This window comes from Pseudorasbora parva, chromosome 2 (genome assembly GCF_024679245.1).
Source record: "Pseudorasbora parva isolate DD20220531a chromosome 2, ASM2467924v1, whole genome shotgun sequence".
NCBI lineage: Eukaryota > Metazoa > Chordata > Actinopteri > Cypriniformes > Gobionidae > Pseudorasbora > Pseudorasbora parva.
The window spans coordinates 25,031,849-25,055,335 of record NC_090173.1 but is presented as its reverse complement, the minus strand read 5'-3'; the positions used below and the strand labels follow the sequence as shown (position 1 = coordinate 25,055,335).

At 38.3% G+C, this 23,487-nt stretch overlaps 1 protein-coding gene across 1 annotated transcript in view; it reads left to right on the top strand.

The window, feature by feature from the left end:
• Window positions 1-23,487, top strand: part of ngfra (nerve growth factor receptor a (TNFR superfamily, member 16)) — a 43,242-nt gene that overhangs the window by 8,021 nt on the left and 11,734 nt on the right. The window contains exons 3-4 of the mRNA XM_067412924.1: window positions 13,486-13,848; window positions 23,004-23,226. Coding sequence (XP_067269025.1) covers window positions 13,486-13,848; window positions 23,004-23,226 — 586 coding nt within the window. The remainder of the gene's footprint in view (window positions 1-13,485; window positions 13,849-23,003; window positions 23,227-23,487) is intronic.

Here is a 23,487-nt window from a genome sequence, read left to right as displayed (position 1 = left end):
AAGATCAATGATTTGATTCATGTAGGTTTTTGTAATATGTTTGCAATAATTAAATCGGTAATAAAATGATACCTAATGCAGTTTTTTATGTTTTGTAAATGTTTGGTATGATAATGATTGAAAATTGCTCCAGTCCTTTGCTCAGTATTTAGTAGAAGCACCCTTTTGATCTAATACAGCCCTGAGTCTTTTGGGGAAAGATGCAACAAGTTTTACACACCTGGATTTGGGGATCCTCTGCCATTCCTACTTGCAGATCCTCTCCAGTTCTATCAGGTTAGATGCTAAACGTTGGTGAACAGCCATTTTCAGGTCTCTCCAGAGATGCTCTATTGGGTTTAAGTCTGGGCTCTGGCCGGGCCATTCAAGAACAGTAACGGAGTAGTTGTTGTGAAGCCACTCGTTCGTTATTTTAGCTGTGTGCTTACTGTCCTTGTCTTGTTGGGAGGTGAACCTTCGACCCAGTCTGAGGTCTTGAGCACTCTGGAAAAGGTTTTCGTCCATGATATCCCTGTACTAGGCCACATTTATCTTTCCCTCGATTGCAACCAGTCGTTCTGTCCCGGCAACTGAAAAACACCCCCACAGCATGATGCTGCCACCACCATGCTTCAGTGTTGGGGACTGTATTGGACAGGTGATATTTTTCTCCACACATACCGCTTAGAATTAGGGCCCAAAAGTTCTAGTTTGGTCTCATCAGACCAGAGAATCTTATTCATCACCGTCTTGGGAGTCCTTCAGGTGTTTTTTTTTAGCAAACTTTCATGTGTCTTGCAGTGAGGAGAGGCTTCCGTCGGGCCACTCTGCCATAAAGCTCAGACTGGTGGAAGGCTGCAGTGATGGTTGACTTTCTACAACGTTCTCCCATCTCCCGACCACATCTCTGGAGCTCATCCACAGTGATCTTTGGGTTCTCACATTTAAGGCTCTTCTCCCCCGATAGCTCATTTTGCCCGGAAGGACAGCTCTAGAAAGGGTTCTGGTCATCCCAAACATCTTCCATTTAAGGATTATGGAGACCACTGTGCTCTTAGGAACCTTAAGTGCAGCAGAAACTTTTTTGCAACCGTGGCCAGATCTGTGGCTTGCCACAGTCAAGCTCTTCAGGCAATTACTTTGACCTTGTGATTCTCATTTGCTCTGACATGTACTGTGAGCTGTAAGGTCTTATATAGACAGGTGTGTGGCTTTACCTAATCAAGTCCAATCCGTATAATCAAACAGCTGAACTGATGAAGGTGTAGAACCATCTAAAGGATGATCAGAAGAAATTGACAGCACCTGAGTTAAATATATGAGTGTCTCAGCAAAGGGTCGGAACACTTAGGACCATGTGATATTTCAGTTTTTCTTTATATATATATATATATATATATATATATATATATATATATATATATATATATATATATATATATATATATACAGTCTTGTTCAAAATAATAGCAGTACAATGTGACTAACCAGAATAATCAAGGTTTTTAGTATATTTTTTATTGCTACGTGGCAAACAAGTTACCAGTAGGTTCAGTAGATTGTCAGAAAACAAATGAGACCCAGCATTCATGATATGCACGCTCTTAAGGCTGTGCAATTGGGCAATTAGTTGAAAGGGGTGTGTTCAAAAAAATAGCAGTGTCTACCTTTGACTGTACAAACTCAAAACTATTTTGTACAAACATTTTTTTTTTCTGGGATTTAGCAATCCTGTGAATCACTAAACTAATATTTAGTTGTATGACCACAGTTTTTTAAAACTGCTTGACATCTGTGTGGCATGGAGTCAACCAACTTGTGGCACCTCTCAGCTGTTATTCCACTCCATGATTCTTTAACAACATTCCACAATTCATTCACATTTCTTGGTTTTGCTTCAGAAACAGCATTTTTGATATCAATTGGATTAAGGTCTGGAGATTGGGCTGGCCACTCCATAACATTAATTTTGTTGGTTTGGAACCAAGACTTTGCCCGTTTACTAGTGTGTTTTGGGTCATTGTCTTGTTGAAACAACCATTTCAAGGGCATGTCCTCTTCAGCATAGGGCAACATGACCTCTTCAAGTATTTTAACATATGCAAACTGATCCATGATCCCTGGTATGCGATAAATAGGCCCAACACCATAGTAGGAGAAACATGCCCATATCATGATGCTTGCACCTCCATTCTTCACTGTCTTCACTGTGTACTGTGGCTTGAATTCAGAGTTTGGGGGTAGTCTCACAAACTGCCTGTGGCCCTTGGACCCAAAAAGAACAATTTTACTCTCATCAGTCCACAAAAAGTTCCTCCATTTCTCTTTAGGCCAGTTGATGTGTTCTTTGGCAAATTGTAACCTCTTCTGCACATGCCTTTTTTTTAACAGAGGGACTTTGCGGGGGATTCTTGAAAATAGATTAGCTTCACACAGACGTCTTCTAACTGTCACAGTACTTACAGGTAACTCCAGACTGTCTTTGATCATCCTGGAGGTGATCATTGGCTGAGCCTTTGCCATTCTGGTTATTCTTCTATCCATTTTGATGGTTGTCTTCAGTTTCCTTCCACGTCTCTCTGGTTTTGCTCTCCATTTTAAGGCATTGGAGATCATTTTAGCTGAACAGCCTATCATTTTTTGCACCTCTTTATAGGTTTTCCCCTCTCTAATCAACTTTTTAATCAAAGTACGCTGTTCTTCTGAACAATGTCTTGAACGACCCATTTTCCTCAGCTTTCAAATGCATATTCAACAAGTGTTGGCTTCATCCTTAAATAGGGGCCACCTGATTCACACCTGTTTCTTCACAAAATTGATGACCTCAGTGATTGAATGCCACACTGCTATTTTTTTGAACACACCCCTTTCAACTAATTCAACTAATTGCCCAATTGCACAGCCTTAAGAGCGTGCATATCATGAATGCTGGGTCTCATTTGTTTTCTGAGAATCTACTGAACCTACTGGTAACTTGTTTGCCACGTAGCAATAAAAAATATACTAAAAACCTTGATTATTCTGGTTAGTCACATTGTACTGCTATTATTTTGAACAAGAGTGTATATATCTATCTATCTATCTATATATATATATATATATATATATATATATATATATATATATATATATATATATATATATATATATATATATATATATATATATATATATTAGGGCTGAACGATATTCTGTTTTAACATCGACTTCGCGATGTGCGCGTGTGCGATAGTCACATCGCCGGAACATGCGATGTGAAGGGTAGTAGCCCATGGTGTATTAAGAGAAGGGTAGCACACAGTAAACACAAGTTTGTTGCTGGAGTGACATGCACATTCCGTGTGCCTGCACAGTGATTGGTTCACTGTGCCGCTGCTCACCGCTTATGGCCAAACATTCAGGCGAAGATCTTCCGAAGAGGAAAAAAAAGGTTCGTACCAGAAATCATCTTTTTGGGACTATTTCGGCTACATAAAGGAGGATGTTGACCAAAAAGAGCTACTTTGCATGGAGTGTCTTGTGGCCACAAAACAAGAAAACACCACCAATTTGTCTGATCACTTAAAACGGCACCACAAAGATCTTTACGATGAATACAAAGCAGGGCTCGACATTAACACTTGTCCCAGACATGTGGGTGTTTTGAAGGGACAAGTGAAAGAGAATTTTACTTGACTGACGGACAAGAGCCGCATTAAAACAAAAAATATTACACTATAATTTAGTGTAAGTGGCGATCGATTGTGGATAATAATATATAACGAACTGATGATAATAAGGTCGCGCTGTTGGCGCTCGTGCAGCCTCTTGAGGAGAAATCACAACACTAGAGCGTTTTCCTGAAAACCATCACAACTGAAAATGACACTGATTTCATATGACAGTTCCATAAAAAACGAATTAACATTCACTTAAAGTCACTTACATTTTAGATGTTGTTGTTCTATTTCAGCAGTGAAAATTGTTCACAGCAGACCCGTAACATGTCTTAAGTTTGAACGATTCAGCGTTTGAATGAATTGTTTGAATGAACGACTCAGTGACTCACTCATTAAGACAGTCACCTGTTGCCACCTACTGGAGGTTTAGTTTCATGTTTGCACATACTTTCCAACATGTCTTAATATCACGGAATGGTAATTATTGACTTTGGCCTGGATTGATGGCTCTCAATATCGCAATATATATTGTTGGGGAAAAAAATATCGCAATGTAATTTTTTTCCAATATCGTGCAGCCCTAATATATATATATATATATATATATATATATATATATATATATATATATATATATATATATATATATATATATATATGGCTTTTATTTCATTTGTATTGTTTTTTATTATTATAAATATTTAATTATATTTATATTATAGTTTATAATGTGATTTCTATTTGTGTTACGATAATATATGTTTTGCTAATTTATGCCGTTTTAAATACAAATAAATAAAGCTTTTACTAATGTAATAAACGGTGTATAATCTAGGACTGGTCAGAATAAAATGTTTTGCGCTTCAAAGCTTCGGTAGTAATCAACACCGAATATTCGCAGTTTTGGAGGGAGGGGGCTGAACAACACATTGTTCTCCCTAATAAAGGCAGGAATCTGGAGTGCCACACTCGGGCAGGGCTTATATGCTCCACTGCACTAGTCATACAAAACACATAGGTCTGTTACGTCCCAGTGACAAGCTCCTATATTTCACACTAGATTCATTTAGATTGATAATAACTTGCCTCATCTTTTGCCCACCACGGCATCGCCCCCACAGTCATTTTTTGATATTTTATAGTAGTAAAAATCATTTTGTTCAGTTAGAGAACAGATGAACCACAATTAAAAACTGAACGTACAGTGTGAGCCGAACGAGTCTTGCAGCACAGACAGCAGAAGGAATCAGATCATTCGTCATGAGAGTGAGGTGCTGAATGACATGATCACGGAAGGTTTGATTTCAAAGTGAAATGTAACTTTCTACAATGCATAATTTAAACGCACTTTGTCATTTTGAAGTGAAATGTGAATGAACGTGAGTCTGTTATATATTCTGTTTGTTATAAGAGTGTATCAATTCAGAGAGAGCTGACTAATGACTGATGTGGATTTGGGAAATAACAGCATTAGATAATGATGCATTTAAGCACAGGCTACATCATATGCCCTCACCCATTCAAAATGAGACTGATATAGCCCTTATTCATCAAAGAGAGAGAGAGAGAGAGAGAGAGAGAGAGAGAGAGAGAGAGAGAGAGAGAGAGAGAGAGAGAGAGAGAGCGAGAGAGAGAGAGAGAGAGAGAGAGAGAGAGAGAGAGAGAGAGAGAGAGAGAGAGAGAGAGAGAGAGAGAGAGAGAGGTTAATGCTACTGAACATTCAAGCAGAACTCAGGACTGAAGCCATCACTGTTTTTATTGGCCTGTGCAGCCGCTCTACCGTTCTACGCAGCTTTGATTTATTACTGAACTGTATTATAAAAAAAAAACAGTCATACTATTAAAGAACAACTGAATTGTTAAAACAGTGCATGAAGGAGAGAAACACATTCAAGTTTATTCTGATAAACCAATATGGATGTGATTATAGATCAGAATACAGTGCATTACGCAATGGACTTTATTTTTCTAGGCCCGTTCAGTATTAAGTTACTTTACAAAATCTTTTAAAATGTGCCAGCAAAATATTGGCAAACATCTCTAGTTACAGTTCTCCTCCAGCAAATGACAGCCAAGCAGAAAACCAGCTCAGAAAGAGAAGCATAAAAAGATCTCATGCACCTGGCTGATTTGTCTGTAACTGTAAAGAGATAAAAACGCACAGACTTCAGCTGATGACGTTACAGGAAGACACGCCGCGTGAGGCAGCTATTTATTATACATGTAAACAGTCATCAAAAGAGCATGTGTGTGTGTGTTTGAGTGTGGGTGGGCACTCCATTGTTTTTGTTAGTTTTGTGATATAATGTGTTTATAATCACTGCAGGGAAGGTTGTGTTCAGGTGGTATCCCTGCGAATATGCGGCTGCTGCTCTGTTCATCTGTTCACGATTGTATGTACATGCTCCATAGGAATGTCACAATAGCCTTTACTCACTATAAAGCTGATGAAGAAGTAAACAGTAAAGTCAAAGTAATGAAACTAAGATGGAGATATATATTTCATATCCTCCTCACTCAGGTATATTATAGTAAACAAAACAGACAAACTAGTAGGTAAGTAGGAAAGTAGGAAAAGTAGGCATGAGATAAGAGGGAATGGGAAAGGGATTAACTTAGGGTGGACTCACACTGTCCTCATGAGACATGCATGTCATATGCTCAAAATGCATATGCCCACATGCAGACTTTAAATGAATGGATAATTATATTTAAGTAGGCAGACAGACTTATAGATAGATAGATAGATAGATAGACAGACAGACAGACAGACAGACAGACAGACAGACAGACAGATAGACAGATAGATAGATAGATAGATAGATAGATAGATAGATAGATAGATAGATAGATAGATAGATAGATAGATAGATAGATAGATAGATAGATATTTTGCCAGCCTTAGCGGACAACAAATGGACTGATCTTTGAATTCTCCGCTGTAAAACGAGGTCATATCTATCTATTAATAATTAATGAAGGAGAAACGAAAGAGAGAGCGAGAGAACAAACAGATGGGCTGAAAGGCCCGTCCGGCTGAATTGACACTTTCAGAGCTCACCACGGCCTGCATCACATGACCCATATGTTTACCCATCATCCCCTCTCCTCCCATAGAGCACTGGAGACCAGTGTTCTTATTGCTCTAAGGAAGAACATTATTAACTCAAGTGTGTGTGAGAGAGTAAATGAGGGTGTTGCGAAATTGATATGGAGTGGTACATTTTGTGTTAAGCATTTAGGAGCATTTTTTATGCCTATAACATCAAAGGGTAATTAAGATTAAGAATAATTTATTGTAACACTTTGTTACATGTCACTACGTGTACTTACTATATAATAATAACAGTATTATAACCGTAAATAAGTACATGTAGTTAATTAATATTTCTCAGTACTTATTTTAGTAATGCACAATGTAACTACTTCACCTTAAAATAAAGTGTACCATCCTTTAGATTTACCATCCTATAATCTGTAAACTGATTATGTTTAAATCGGGCATAATAAAAAGCAGCGTTGTCACTGCATCAGCAATCAGAACAACATGTTTGAGCAGTTGTTTTTGCATATCTTAGATGCCTAGTCATTTGCTGCAACGTCACCTGCACAACAAGAGCAAGCATGGCAAAAACAGTGTTTTAAGGAAATTATGGCAGAGAGGTGAACACCTCACCCCCAGGCCAACCGTAGGCAGGGACACATCTGCCTGCACAGCATCAAATCTTTTCAGTTTCAAACAGACCCATTGCCTTGCTAAAACAATCACTGACTGTCTGCAGTGATGAAGATTGATCTTATCTACACTATAGAAAACCCCTCCAAATCACTGAATTCAGGTGCTGCAGTCATTTCCACGACCACAGGTGTATAAAACCAAGTGCCTAGGCATGCAGACGCTTCTTCAAACATTTGTGAAAGAATGGGTCGCTCTCGGGAGCTTGGTGAACTCAAGTGTGGTACCGTCAGAGGTTGCCACCTGTGCAATAAATCCATTCATGAAATTTCCTCACTCAGATTAAGAATGGGATGTCATTAAAATTCATGTGCATGTAAGGCAGGCATCCCAAAACATTTATGGCAATATAGTGTATATCACACATTGCACTCTAAAAAATACAGTTTCTATGTAGAACCTTTAACATCCGTACACTCAAATAAAGGTTCCAAAAGTGGGTAAATACTATTTTTGTGCAATTAAAGGGTTCCATGGAATGTCAAGGTTCTTCTATTCATTGAACCAATGCCAATAAATAACCTTTAATATTTCAAGTATAGAACATTTACATTGCACAAGGGATCTTTATATGTCTTTATTATGTTCTTTATATTTAGAATAAATGGCTCGTTTAAGAACTGCTCACTGAAAGGTTCTTTGGGGAACAAAAATGGTACTTCCTGTAAATGGCATTTGCTGTAAAAACAAAAAACAAAACTTTGGTTCAATTTATCTAGGGGCAGGGGCGTAGCACCAAATTTTGGGCCCTGGGTACAAACCATCTTGCTGGGCCCCCGTACCATGTATGTGTATGTATAGAAAACTGACTTCTAAGGCCCCCCCCCCCCTGCCTCGGGCCCTGGTTACTCAGTACCCTTTATCCCCCCAGTCCCACGCCCCTGTCTAGGGGTTTCAGTCTGAACTAAGACACACATCCTTTATCATTGCTGACAATCAGTTTGCATTTCCTGTTTTTAAAGATGTCATGACTCGATACCAGCAAATAGTCAAACTTAAAAAAATAGACAAAGAAAACATGTTTAGCTCATTAACACTTCTAAACAAGAAAGCCACATCCACATCTAAAATGCAAACCTAAACAAATGCAAAATTCTTTGCAAGGTAAGTTTGGATTATCCTATATTTCAAGGAATTCAAACTTCTCTAGCAACTTGAACATTTCAGAATTGGAGCATTCAAATGGTCTTTAAAATTCCTAACATCATTCATTCATTTTTATTCAATTTCTCCATTTGTCTGGTGACCCTTATCACCTGCTTGCCCCTCCAGATTACCAATCCACTGGAAAGGGTAACTCCTTGCGTGCTGCTTTCGTTCTCCTATTCTCTTTCTTCTCTTTCTTCTCTTTTTTTCCAGAGTTGTATGGCGTGTTCCTTCTTGTGTCGTTCAAATCAAAGACTGCCCATAAACATTTCAGTTTTATCTGGCATGTTTGTTGTTATAGTCAAATCCTTTAGGAAAGATCTTTTTTCTGGGAATTCATTAGAGGAATTCATAACTACTTGTTGGCCATTTAGGGCCAACTGAACAACTGTAAAATAAATAAATTTGTGCTACCTCAAAATTGTAAGTTTATTCAACTCAAATATCCAAGTTGTCGCTTAGTACAGCTTCACATTTCAAGTTGACTAAACTTAACATTTTAAGGCAGGACAAAACACTTTTTTTTATAGTGTAGACTATGTTGAGAGTAACATCAGTCTGATTTCTTCTGAAAACAATTTATTCAAAATAACTATTTTCTTACTGATCCAATTCACTGAGTTTAACAGTAAACTGCAGGGGACGATTATCAATAAAATGTGAAACTATGAAACTCCTAAATGAAAGAGCAACATCCAAGTAATAACATATTCCAGGATCAGTGTGGAAAGCAGCTGTGACTGTTTTTGTTTCATGTTTGTGGTGTTTGATGAAAAGCTATACTGTTTTTCAAGAATACAAAAGCATTTCAAGCAGAGATCTATCTGTGAGTTTTTCTGCCTATCTCGGTTTGTTTTTTGTGTTTGCTTAGCACCATGAAAATAAAGCAACAGGAACATACACAGATGAGATAGACACGCAATTTAAAATGCACCGGAATACCTGACTTTGATAATATACCGTTACTGCATGTTATAGTGTCAAGAAAAAACTGCCATTTGTAGAACAATCAGATTAGTGTGCTGGTGATGACATTTATTGTGAAAGCGCGGATGTGTATCTGCTGCTTGCTGTTTTAAAGAGCACTTCTGAGGTTTTCTTTATGAAATATTATCTTCATCCTAAGGCAAATACGGCCAGTTTATTTGGTGTTAATGGTTCTAACTCATAGCCTTCACCTTTAAATGTTTATGTAGAGTAGACAAAAAGAGTTTCATTTTTGCTGTACTGAAACAAAAATGATGTGTTTGCCTTTTCCTGTTCACATTCCTTTGCTTTCTGTTGTACGATCTTGGCTGTAACGTAAAAGACGAGCTGATAGTTCAATGTAATGGTTCAGATTTATTTGTCAGATCCTTTTATGGTAATGACAGATTATCTAACACAAATTGGTCTGAACATGCCGGTTTCAAATTTTATTGCTGTGTGTAACATGGGAAAAGAATACTTGGCTTTCTTTTCCACAAAATAGCCCAGAGGAAAATGTTTTTTGCTCAGAAATGCTTGTCAGTTGTTTAATTTGATTATCAACTTTGTCTCTGATGTTTTCTCCTAAAATTCATTTGGTTTTGGAAAAACTGAATGAGAAATGTTTATGCCGAAATCTGACTTTTGATTAGACTCTATATAAGCAAATCTAAGCTTGAGACAAAATCTTTATCTTTTAAACCAGGAATGTTAAACAGAAAGAAAGTTCTTTTTTTATGTCGGGAGAAAGACAGCCTAAAAAAACATATACACAAGCAAGAGCTGTCATGGCCCAGATCAGGCATAAAACAACCAGGTTTATAAAGAACATTAAGTGAAAAGTCCTTTCTTTTTCCTGTAAAAACAAAACCAAACAAAAACATTCTTATTGTCCTCTCATCCTTGTTTTCTCCTCTCCTCTCCTGTCAGAGTGACACAAGATCTAGGAAAAGATCCTAAATTTGCTGGGTTTAAAATACAAACCCTTCAAACGTCACGTCATTTAAAACGCCTCTCACACAGTCTTTGTCCTACAGTAAACCCGATTTCATTCAAAGCCTCACACACACAAAAGCTTTTAAAATTTTACAGCTTTCGTAATAATTTTCCATCTCCATGTTTTTTTTTTTCATATGGCATCTCAAACTCTCACATAAGGGGAACATTTCTGAGAAAAGCTCTTATAGAGTTTAATAAAGGTAAACACAACAAGGTAAAGCGTCATTCAAGGGCTGACTTAAGTCACTACTAACCGTGTCTAGGAAGTTAAGCAACTTTAAAAAACTAAGTTGAAGTTCTTGGAAAAGACAAAGAAAAGAAGACGTGCTGTGTCACAATTCGCATACAACATACCTAAATAGTGTTCGAAATTAGAATTAGTGATCTGTAATCATCTGGCAAGATAATTGGCACTAAAATGGAGGGCCTTGCAAACCTAATCTCCTCAAGTGCCAGTCCTCTCTTCTAAAGACAGCATGGCCTTCAAAGTTGATGTCCCTCTTATTGGCATCTTTAAGACATTTTCTCATGTCTTTTAGGACATCTAGTTTCTCCCTCTCCAGCTGCACTAGTATTGACTACAACAACAGACATTCTCAAAGTGCTGAGGTGTTGCGGTCTGACAAATGAAGATGGAGGCTCAAGCATGGTTAGGCTGTTGGGAGGACTGGGAGATGGTAGGTGTTTGCCATTGGGAAGTGAACCCGATTGCTCCTGTGAGCATGATGGACCTGGTTTAGGCTCTACTCCTCCATGGAGGTCAATACCCCCACAAATCCCATCTGAGGACAAGTATTGACAGTCAGTGCCTTTGCGTGTTCCAGTGTAAGAAGCGGGAGTCATTGGACCCACAATGCACCTGTTTTATTAATTGTTGACCTCTGTGGTATACTCTTGAGGCTTGCAAAGTCCTGCCACTTCTTCCTGACCTCCTTCCGGGATTTTAATGCCCCTGCTTGCAGTTCATTTTATAGCAATATCCTCACAGATTTCTTGTTTTTGTTTACTGATATGACTGCCATCAAACCTGCTGAAAATTATGTTTGTTTAGTTCCACCTGTAAAATTACCTTAGTTTCCTCTTTTTTGAATTTTTTTTATTTTTTCTTGCAACACGAACATTCGAAATATCGCTCGTAGAAAATGCTCTTAAGAGCAAAGATCCATTGTATCTGGAAACGCAGCCCAGGATGGTCTACTTTTTCTGGTTGTCTGTGGTTGCACACACTAACCACTAATATTGGCAACAACCCATGCGCGTTGGGCGAGGATTTGATTAGAACTACAAACACGAATAAGAAGTGTTAAAAAACTACAAACGTTGTGGATGAGTCCATCGGTTAAGTATAGGTTTAGATAGAGAGATTCGAGTGATTAAGAATCAGTATCTAAAGATATTTATTCAGTTGCACACTTTGGGCCTCTTAGTACCAATGCTATTATGTCAGTATTGACCAAAAGCAAAGAATTTTGGCAGTTAATAAGACAGTCATTCAAGGCAGTCGTGTCCTTTTGGTTAGAGAGTCAAACTGGTTGCGGGTTTGATTCGCAACACTGGCAATGACCCCAATCGCTGCCAAAAATGGCTGCCCACTGCTCCGTGTGTGTGTGTGCGCTCACTACTCACTACTCCTAATGTGTGTGCACTAACTTGTATGGGTTAAATACAGAGGACAAATTCCGAGTATGGGTTACCCATCTTGGCCTTCACGTCACTTCACTTTCAACAGGGGCCCAAACCAGTATTAGCGAGATGTACCTAATAAAGCTGCATTAGCAGTGCATTACATTTAAATGCCCGGATTGTGTAGAACCACTTCTAAATCACAGCTTTTAAGCCATCTCCTGATCAATGAATGTCATGTGACTAATCACTTGGCTAAAGACCAGTCCCAAACCTTTCACTAGTGACTACATCACAAGCTGCGACTGTCACCGGCAAACAATTTATAATACAATGAAATATCATATATATTCTGTTTTCAAAAAAACAAAAACAAAAAAACAACAATAAATAACTACTTCGAAGGGCGTTTCACGAGTTCACACTTACATCAATTAAATAGAGTAAAGATTATGCGTATTTGGCGTGCTGTCCGGGGAGGGCTCCGGGCTCGGAAAATTTGCCCGAACCCAGAGTATCCCACCCCCCCCCCCCCCGACATGGATAGTTTAGAACTAGATTGCAATTTGTGATTTGTTTTGATATTTATAGCAGTTGATTTAAGTAAGTGCGGAGAAGGGGTGGTGGTGGGATGCTGAGACACTTTCAATGACAGGAAGGTAAATCGGCTGTCTATATACACCTTCTATCATTGATTAACTGATTAGTTTAATGTGCTCCTCTTGTGTTCCAATTGGGTTAATTATCTGAGCCTGCTCCACCTGTGTTTAATTAGATTTAATTGTTTGCGCGTGCTTCTCCCGAAATTAGTTTGTGAAACTTCAATTAATGTAGAAAGATGCACTTTGCATACAATATTTGTGTAGTCATGATCATTGTTGGGAGTAACGAGTTACAAAAGTAGCCTAATGCATTACAGTAACATATTATTTGCTAGTGCAGTAGTGTAAGGCATTACTTATCTATTTTCAGTAATATTTTTCTCTGTATATTTTCAGAAAAGCTTGCGGTACAACACACTTTTAGTCCAAAATGTAACTGTTCAAAAAACAAACAAACAGCAATACCGTAAGACATTAACGAAAGAAAAATGCAAGTTACCTGTTCGTGGTCAGTCAATAGACACACTCGTGTGGTGTGTTTTTTTAACCAGTTTTTATTTTTAAAATTACCATTTTTTTCTATCTGTCTGTTTTTATAGGCCTTGCCACCTCACCGTTTTTCCTTGTCTGTATGGTCTTATTATGATGATGATCACTGATTAATTATAATTAAAGCGCTAAGGACGTAAGGATTTAACCTGAGGGGTCATTATTAACAGCAGAAAGGCTGATTATACTCTGGTCATTCTGATGATTTCTCCCTTTCTCTATCCAGGTGAGACATTCTCGGAAACGTTCAGTCACACAGAGAGATGTCAGAAGTGTAGTGAGTGCACAGGGCTCATGCGTATGCAGACCCCCTGCACCGACTCGAATGACGCAGTGTGCGTGTGCAACTACGGCTACTTCATGAACGACCTGATAGGCCGGTGCGAGGCGTGCACCTTGTGTCCCCACGGTCAGGGCGTGCTGTTTCGCTGCGAGCACACCCACGACACACTCTGCGAGGAGTGCCTGGATGACACCTACTCTGATCGGGAGAGCTCGCTGGACCCCTGCATGCCTTGCACCATCTGTGAGGAGGGGATAGAGATCCTCATCAGGAATTGCACAACCTACGAAGATGCATGGTGTCATGGTGAGTGAATAATACACTCAAAAATGTCATGTGTACCCTCAATCAAAATCAAATAATGAAATTATCCTTAAAATAATTCCATCATATAAAAACAAAAATAAATATAGTTTATGATGGTTTGTGTTGCATATACAAGGAAAACAAATATTTCTGCTTAATTTTTTTAGTTTATTTACTTATTTTTTCCTGCATATTTAAGTTGCACACAAAGAGAAAACCAGTGCGCACTTGTATCCTGTGGTTAGTCACCAAGGGCAACTGCACGAGCACCTCAACTGTCTTGTTTGGCTGTATAAGATGTGATTGTGCCTAATCTCTCACACTCTTTCTCTCAGTCATAATGTTTGCTCGGCTCCATGTGTTTAGGGATCAATCTGGGTCATTTCCGCGTGTGTCTGCTTGTGGCCCTGCAGTTGAAAAGGTCAAAGTGCGGATATTCTGTGCAAAGCCCTGTAGTTATAGAGGTCACAACAGTCCAAAGGGTCAAACCCAGTGACACATGCAAACACACATACACATTTAAAAAGCAAACATGTGCATCACAGTGATTTCACAAAATGGTGTAGCCATGATTTTCGTAAAACCTCTTTAACAGGGGAAACATGCATCTTATTGGTTTTATAAAGAATACAAATAAAATAATGATTGTGTTCAAACACACTGCAATTCTGTGACTTTTCCTTTGCAGTACGAATAATATTACAAATTAAATAAAGTAATAAATGAAATATCCAAGTGTACTTTAATACACTTAATAATAAATCAAAATAATAATAGAAAATTACACACAATTACCGCTGGCTGGTCCCCATAGGTGATACTATACTTATAGGTCCCCACAATGTAATATTAATAAGGGAACACACACACACACACACACACACACACACACACACACACACACACACACACACACACACACACACACACACACACACACACACACACACACACACACACACACACACACACACACACACACACACACACACACACACACACACTCAAAGGGTATTGTCTTGTTTTGGGAAAAAAATACTCAAAATTAAGAGAGTTTTTGTTTAAAATAAGCAAAATAATCTGCCAATGGGGAAAGCAAAATAATGGTACTTTAAACATAATAATATTATTTAGTTTATCCCATTGGCAGATTATTTATCTTATTTTAAGCAAAAACTCTCTTAATTTTAAGTATTTCCCCCCCAAAAATGACAATTACTTTTGCTTGTCTAGTAAATACTTCTTGTTTAAGAATTTTTAGATGTTTGGACAAGAAACAAGACAAAAATACTAATTAAAAAGGTATATAAAGTAATAGCTATTTAGTTTACAGCGTGGAATAAAAATAATAATAATAATAATAATATAGTAAAAATACATTCTTTTCCTCCCCAAAGTTCTTCATATTCCACAAACAAACTAAACAAATGTGTAGGTGAATGTCTGTTTCTGATTGGACTAAGTTAACAGTCCAACTTGACCCATGGTTCCCTATAGGCCAATTCACACTGTACCGACAAACACGTTTTTTGGGGTTTGTTGGATCAGTATATTACCCCAGTCGGCGGCTGTTGGACTTGGTCAAGGTTTGTTTGTCGGTGTCTGTTGTGGCAGCGTGCGCACAACAGTTATTTTTCATAAAATTCTAAATCCAATGGCCAACTTGTTTGTTGGTATTTGTTGGCATTTGTCTGTGCAGTGTGAATTGGCCTTATGAAACACTGTGGCTTTGGCCAGCAAGTGAAGTGATGGCCCTTTTTCTACCTCTTTAACCAAACATACAGAGAAAGCTCGGTTTCCATGGCTGGAGAGGGCATGAAATGTGGCGTGTCATTGCATTAGTGTGCTAGCGCTTGGTCGGTGGGACTGTCTGATGTCTGAAGCCTGGGGCTGTGTGTGTGTGTGAGGGTCTTTATGCCTTCTGCTACTGAGGAGGATTAGGCTGGATGTGTCCGTTTGGGGTTTGGTGTCAGCCGTAGCTCTTTGGTGTATGTTACACTCGGTATTAACATCTGTCTCAGGTAATCTGATCACCAACTGACAATGCTAAAGACAGGTGTTAACAGGGGTCCAAACTGCTTTATGATTGGATCACTCAAACCAAATTTGTGTGTCACCATGTGGTCACATGGAATTTATAGTTTAAAATGCTAATGATGTATTCTATATAACAGCAAAAAAGGTAGTGTGAACTTGCACCAGTAGTGGCACCAAATTAATTTACACAAAAGTGACTGTTTCCAAACAGGTGTCCACACAGGAGAACAGACAGTCCCGTTCTAAACTCAAACTTTGAGAAGTTTTGTACAGCAGCACTGACTCAATAACCAGCAATGTTTGGAAAGCACAACACCCAAAGAGTTTAACATCTTTACTTGTGAACATGCTAATTTGTGACTTATATTAAATAATTAATATTGGAAAATGTTAGCTTTTAGTTGATTTACCAGTTGAATGTTTGCTGAAATGGTGTTTCTGATGCATGGCTTGAAGTACTGTGCTTTGTGTGTGTGCTGTTATGCAGCATAAGGAGATGAGAGATATCACTGCAGATGGAACCTGTAAATCATAAAGCATCTGCAAGTGTTCACTGGCATCAGTTGCTTCTATCATGTGCCTCTCATAAGCCTCTTTCCAGAAACAAATAGAGGAACATTGGAGAGAAAAAAAGCTCAATGTGATGCCTTGTGCTTCAGTAACAGTATTGGGGAACTTTGCACTCACAGGAAGGAATTACTTTTTAAAATAGAAAACCTTATTTTAAATTGTAATCATATTTCACAATATTAGCTGTTTTTCTGTAGTTTTAAACAAATAAATGCCGTCTTGGTAAGCATAACTTTAGATTTCTTAAAGAGTTTAAAAACATCTTACAGACCCCAAACCTTTCAACGGCAGTGCATTTAAAAATACATAAATAAGGTCGCAAACAGTTTTTTATTTGTAGTGTAGAAATCGAACCTACTTTTTCAAAAGCACAACATGAATGCGCTTCATTCGACTTCTTTATTATTAGCTTGTATCTCTAGAAGCTACAGTTTCATAATCTGCTCCAACACTGTCCTGGCGATAATGTGACCATCCTTTGTGTGTTCAGTTACACCACAGAGCAACCTTGTTCAGTCCTATCTTACACACACACACACACACACACACACACACACACACACACACACACACACACACACACACACACACACACACACACACACACACACACACACACACACACACACACACACACACACACACACACACACACACACACACACACACACACATGACCACCCTCTGCGAGTACCACATTATCGTACTTAAAACGACCTTTTACATGACCTTTACTGCCTCTCTCTACCCATCTTGCTTTCTGTCTGTGTATCTCTGACACTTTCATGTCTATTTCTGTGATGGGTCAGTCATGTATGTGCCCTTTGATGAGGGTGGCGTATTAAAAACAAGCTCTTTCATGAGAATCACCATAGTCACAGTCAAAGCAGTCAGCACACATGTCTAAATGACCAGTCTCTCTCTACGCTGGTGGTCCATGATTTATGGTGATTCACTTCCTGCAGCTCATACAGACTTAAGTGGCATGTGACAGAGAGAGAGAGAGAGAGAGAGAGAGAGAGAGAGAGAGAGAGAGAGAGAGAGAGAGAGAGAGAGAGAGAGAGAGAGAGATGTGCTGAGCTCTTTCCTTTGTTGGATCGATAAGGCCACTGGACTTTCTTACACTCGGGTTTCAATCTGTGACCTCTATCACAGCTACTGCATTACACACACACACTCACTCACTGATACACACACACACACACACACACACACACACACACACACACACACACACACACACACACACACACACACACACACACACACACACACACACACACACACACACACACACACACACACACACACACACACAGATACAAGAATGGAGCGACATCCCTTCCAAATCATTCTGTAACTGCTCTGCTTCAACTCTTCTCCAGGTTTCATTTCTCACTCAAAGCGTTCTAGTTTTGTCACATCATCACTCGTTTGCTCAGATAGAGCTGCAGTGACAAAGAACATGCATTATTTCTGGTTTATCTTTGTTATGATGCATTGTGATGCACCAGTGTTATTTTAGTATTATTTATATAATATGAATATAGTATTAATGTTGAATTAGCTTTCATTTGTATATTTGTACTAGTTTTAGTTGTCATTTTTAGTTGTCAGTATTTCCATATAGCGACATGCTAAAGTATATCTATTTTTATTTCAGTTTTAGTCATTTTAGCTCTTCAGCTTGAACTTATTTAATGTATTTGACAGAACAATATTTCTATAAAATCTTATTTAAAAAAAGTATTTTTAGTATGAATATATTAGCCTTACTGTTATCTATAAGCTAGTGTGCTCCAAAACAATGACAACATTTTTATTTAGTAGACATAAGCTTTTAAAACTTGCAGTCTCTCACTTCCTCCAATATAGATCAGTGATTTTGTTGACATCACACAGAATCTAAAGCGCCCCAGCCCCTACATTATAAATAGACGGCTGCGCTAAAATAGTTCACTTGTTAACAGATTTACTGTTTTCTGCATGAAAATGGCACATAGTGCCCTATATAGGGGATAGGGAAGAATTAAGATGGTGTAAATATGCTTTCCATTAGGGTGAATGAAGCACACACGGACTGCTCTGGTCCAGAGACATGATAGCACAGAACGGATCATAATGTGCAAGTCGGCGCATACCAGAAAACATATCAGATCCTTTGAATTGTGCACAGAAAGCTATATTTTAAAGCAGAGATTAGGAGGAGAAATTGTTAGAGATTAGAAGGAAATTGAGGCTTTACAGAGTCCAACAGCTCAGGCCGAGCTGTGATATGAACAAAACAATATTGGCTATTTTATATACACACTTCTTTTCCCTCCAGAATATTCCTTTTAGCAGCATAAAAGAAAACTAATACAACAATTACATTAAAACAGTTTCAACTGAAAATCAAAACTGAGATAACTGAGGGAAAAAAATAAAATAAAGTTTCATGACTCCAAAACTGAGGACCAATAATTTTTTTGGGGTATAATATAAAACTAGAAAAAACTATGAAAAAATAAAAACTTCAGACTAAACTGAACAAAAATTTAATTTAACTGAAAAGAAGAATGTACACTATGCATGTATATAAACAAATAGCCTAGTTTTATATATGTTTTAAATAACAAATCCTTAAGACAGATTAATAATTCTCTGTGTGTGTGTGCCTCGTGCTAGTGTAATTACTGCAGCTAATCAGAGCACTTAACGGCAAAGCTTCTGTTCATTTAGCCATCCATTTGTACACACACACACACACACACACACAAACACACACACACACACACACACACACACACACACACACACACACACACACACACACACACACACACACACACACACACACACACACACACACACACACACACACACACACACGCTCTTATCGCTCCCCCTCCTGTCTATCACACACTCACACATACTCTCTCTCTCTCTATCTCGCTCTCTCTCTCTCACACACACACACAAACACACACACACACAAGAAGAGAATAAGAGTTGCTGTGTGTGTGACAATCTTTCGAGAGTGTTTTGTGTTAGATAAAGAGAACCATTATAACAAACTTGAAAAGGGTTGCCAGATAAGCCTTACAATTCCTTAAAATAAACTGCATTGTGAGAGGATGAGAATAAAGACTCCTCATTAAAGAAGGCGCCCAGCTGAGGGTTAACAAGCACTTCACACTTGGCACCTTGTTCCTAAAACGAAAACCATTTAAATAAAAAGAGAATTATTTGAAATTGTTAACCTTTGGCTTGGCTGAGTTTTACTGCCTCGGTACAATAAATGCGACGACTCGTTTTCACTCAGGTTTCAAGCTCAGTCAGACTGAAAACATATCCGCAACACATATCGCAATTTCACATACCCTTTTCTTTCAATCAGAGAGTCAGAGAAAGAAAAAGAGAGCTTTTTAGAAATCATTTAATTTTAGTGCATGCTCGGTCTGATAAAAACAAATGACTATATTCCCTTCGTGAAAGAGGGAGGAAACGGTCTTGAGAAGACTGGCAGCTACTGAGGGAGAGACAGCAAGTGAAAGAGACTGATAAAGAAAAGAAAGAGGGCTGCCTGCACACGTCTTCAGATGCCCACAAGTTTAAAAGGTGTGCTGAAGATAAAATGCCTGTGTGTGTGTGTGTGTGCGTGTGCGCGTGTGTGTGTGTGTGTGTGTGTGTGTCTGCAAATCAATCTAGAAAACAATGTTTTTTAATTATTTGTTAAACAGCTAATGACTAAGTCACTTTCATTATGGTTTTAAACATGACTTCAATTTTATAGACACTTCATAGACTAAAACAGATGCAAAATAAATAAGCTATTAGCTGTGTTTGGGAACAAAATAGCTGGTTTCTATCTGGTCTGCACCCTCTTAAAAAGTAATTTGTTGGCTCAACAAAAAGATAAATTACAGTTTGCATACATTTATTTGAGTTATGACAACTTTGAGTTAATTTACGTTCAACCAACAAGCTACACTGAGTTAGAGGAACTTAAAGGGGTACTTCAGCGCTGGGAAGATGAATCTGTATTTAAACTGGGTCATCAATGCAGTAGAAATGTGAAATTATTTTTGAATTTGGTGCCTTCTAGACTGAGAAAAGACAGAAAATGTATTTTTGTCCCATGGGGATGAAAGACTACAATTCCCAGAATCCTTCGCTGCCCTGTGAGGCCATTCCCAACACCACCAACTTCATTACTGTGACTGAGTTAGAGAAGACACTACAATTAAAAACTGAACGTGTCTGTTCAATATAATGAGTGAGTCACCGCGCGAGTATCACAGCCCTGAGCACTAACTGCACGAGTGATGAGAACTGAGGTAATCGCGACTACATTCGCGGCATACATTCACAACGCCAGTTCAGTCTGGCACGCGTTTCAGTTCATGCCTTTGCAAGCTTAACTTTCATAGAAATGAATTTGAGAAGTTAAAAGACTTACATTGCTCACCATAGCTCCGTTTAAATGATCCTGTCTGCAAGCTGAGCTCTCCCTGCCAGCTGAGTGGTATCTCCCATCCCCCATGCGCAGATTCAAAACATGCGGAAATAGCTCCCTCTGCTGGCTGTAGTCTTTAGCCTTTGGGCAAGCATTCCTCCTATGATGCAAAAATCGTCATTTTGCATCATAGGAGGAATTTTTCCAGAAATAAAATGCATAAATCTCTCGTCTCAGGGAGATATGAGGGGGGAAAGCACAATAATTTGAATATTCTCCAGGGTTTCTACTGATACAAAGCCATATGCTAATCGCTGAAGTAACCCTTTAATAGTTTGTAGCATAAACACAAATTTCGAGGTTTTTACAACTAGTTCTAGCCCTGGAATGAATTAATATATATTTTTTTTCACTTCAAAACAGCTTTCATAGAACATGCTAACATGACTTATTTAACACTAATATTTAATGAACAAGTAAGATATTACTTGTCACTGGCATTAGTGCAGTCATTGCTTATAGAGTCAATAGGGTTTACCTTCATGTATCTGCTCTTCAGCACAATGTAACCTCAAAAACCTCAACATAAACTCTTTTACATGTCAAACATATCAGCATTAAACACTAACACTAACTAACTTTCCCTTTACTAAAAAGAAATAAATTAACACCTCATTTCAATATGTATATGCCTTATCCAGTCCTATGCAAAGCATACTGGGAACTAGAAATCCACAGACGTAATTAAGACCAAAGTTACTACAACCTAAAAAAAGAAAATACATTTGAGTTTAAATCACAGACGCTGTAATGTAATGATCAACATAATCATGTCAACAAAACTCACACAAAATAATATGTGCAACTTAAAAGGTTAATTGCATTTATTGAATTTTTGGTCACCTGAATTATTTTTTAGAGTGTAAGATGGTCATCTTCAGGGATCTTCAACACACCAACTGGTCATACCTCTTTAAAGTGTTCAAACTGGCTTTTAGGTGAGATCTACAGAACTTTTCAAAGCCTAAAAATGTCATCCATGTAAATCAAGAGTTCTTGTTTCTAACATACAATAATATAGATCCTTCATTAGCTGCAGCTTCTTATAAATCAAACCAAAGTTCTTGCATAAAAGGTTCTCAGTTTCAGCATTGCTCAATCAGTCACGCATATGGCTGCTCTGGAATAGTTCAGATGAGAATGAGAATATTCTAGCGAGTTGTGGTAACGTTAAGACCTCCTGTTGAGTCAGATCGAACTCTGTCACCGCCAATTTTACAAGCATGAAAGATATGAACCATAACAATCTCCACTCGATTCTGGAATCTTTTCTTGAGAAAGAGTGAAGAGTTCAACAGCAAAACAAGTGAAAGTGTGTGTGTGTGTGTGTGTGTGTGTGTGTGTGTGTGTGTGTGTGTGTGTGTGTGTGTGTGTGCGTGTGTGTGTATGAAGTGCCACAGTTGGATTCCATAATGCCATTCATTTCATTTTCTCCATACAGAAATGATTTTGTTTTGTAATAAAACTTCAAACACACACTACATTTCTGAATCAAAGTCAAAAGCTTTATATTGCACCATTATTTGCAAAGCCCTAGATTATTAAACCAAAGGTTAGTAACATGATTAAACTAAAAACGGGTTATTTTTCCCTCTCAAATGACCATGAGAGAAACTAATAGGAAAAATACTTCCGGCACAAAGACTTGTGGAAAAGTGGGCAGCTACTGTCGTGCTCTATTGGGAGCTGGAAAGAGTTTATGGGGGGTTGCCTTTCTGTAAATTATGCATCAAATCAATAAAGAGAGGAAGACAGATAAAAGGACAAATAGTGCCTTTAGAGGGTGAAAAAGGCTATATATCATGTAACACCATCCAGACAGCCATTGGTCAATTTCACAGCTTCCACTAGCGGTCTCACCAGGTTCAGTTCAACGTCCCATTTGCATTATTGCATTGCATTATCCCAAATGATATAAATAATAACAGTGTGAATTCTGTTTAAGATACAGCAGCAGACTGCAGTAGTTTTTACCATCGGTCTATGTAGGTTCCCAGTCATTCTCAAATTGAACCTAACGTATGTGTGAATGTCTTTTTCTCTATCATAGATCCATTGAGTCCTACCTATCCCGCTTCCACTAGTGATCCTAGTTCATTTGTCACCGATCCGAACCGTCTGTGGAGCCCCAGCCCCGGAGACGACGACACCACACCCAAACCCAGATCTCCTCCCTTTATTAGTAAAAGGCTAAACGAGAACCTGATTCCCATCTACTGCTCCATCCTGGCAGCCGTCGTGGTCGGCCTCCTGGCTTACATCATCTTCAAGAGGTGAGCAAAAGAGAGAAAATATAATCCTTAAAACATAGAAAGTCATAAGAACAGATGGAGTATGATCAAGGACAGTGAGGTTATGAAACATTCAGGCCTAGTCTCAATTGGGACATATCTTACATTTTTATTGATTTTAGATAAAGCTACATTATCGTTCAAAAGTCTGTAAGATGTGTAAAAATGCTCATAAAGGCTGCATTTATTTAATCAAATATAGTAAAATATTAATATTGTGAAATATTATTAACATTTTAAAAT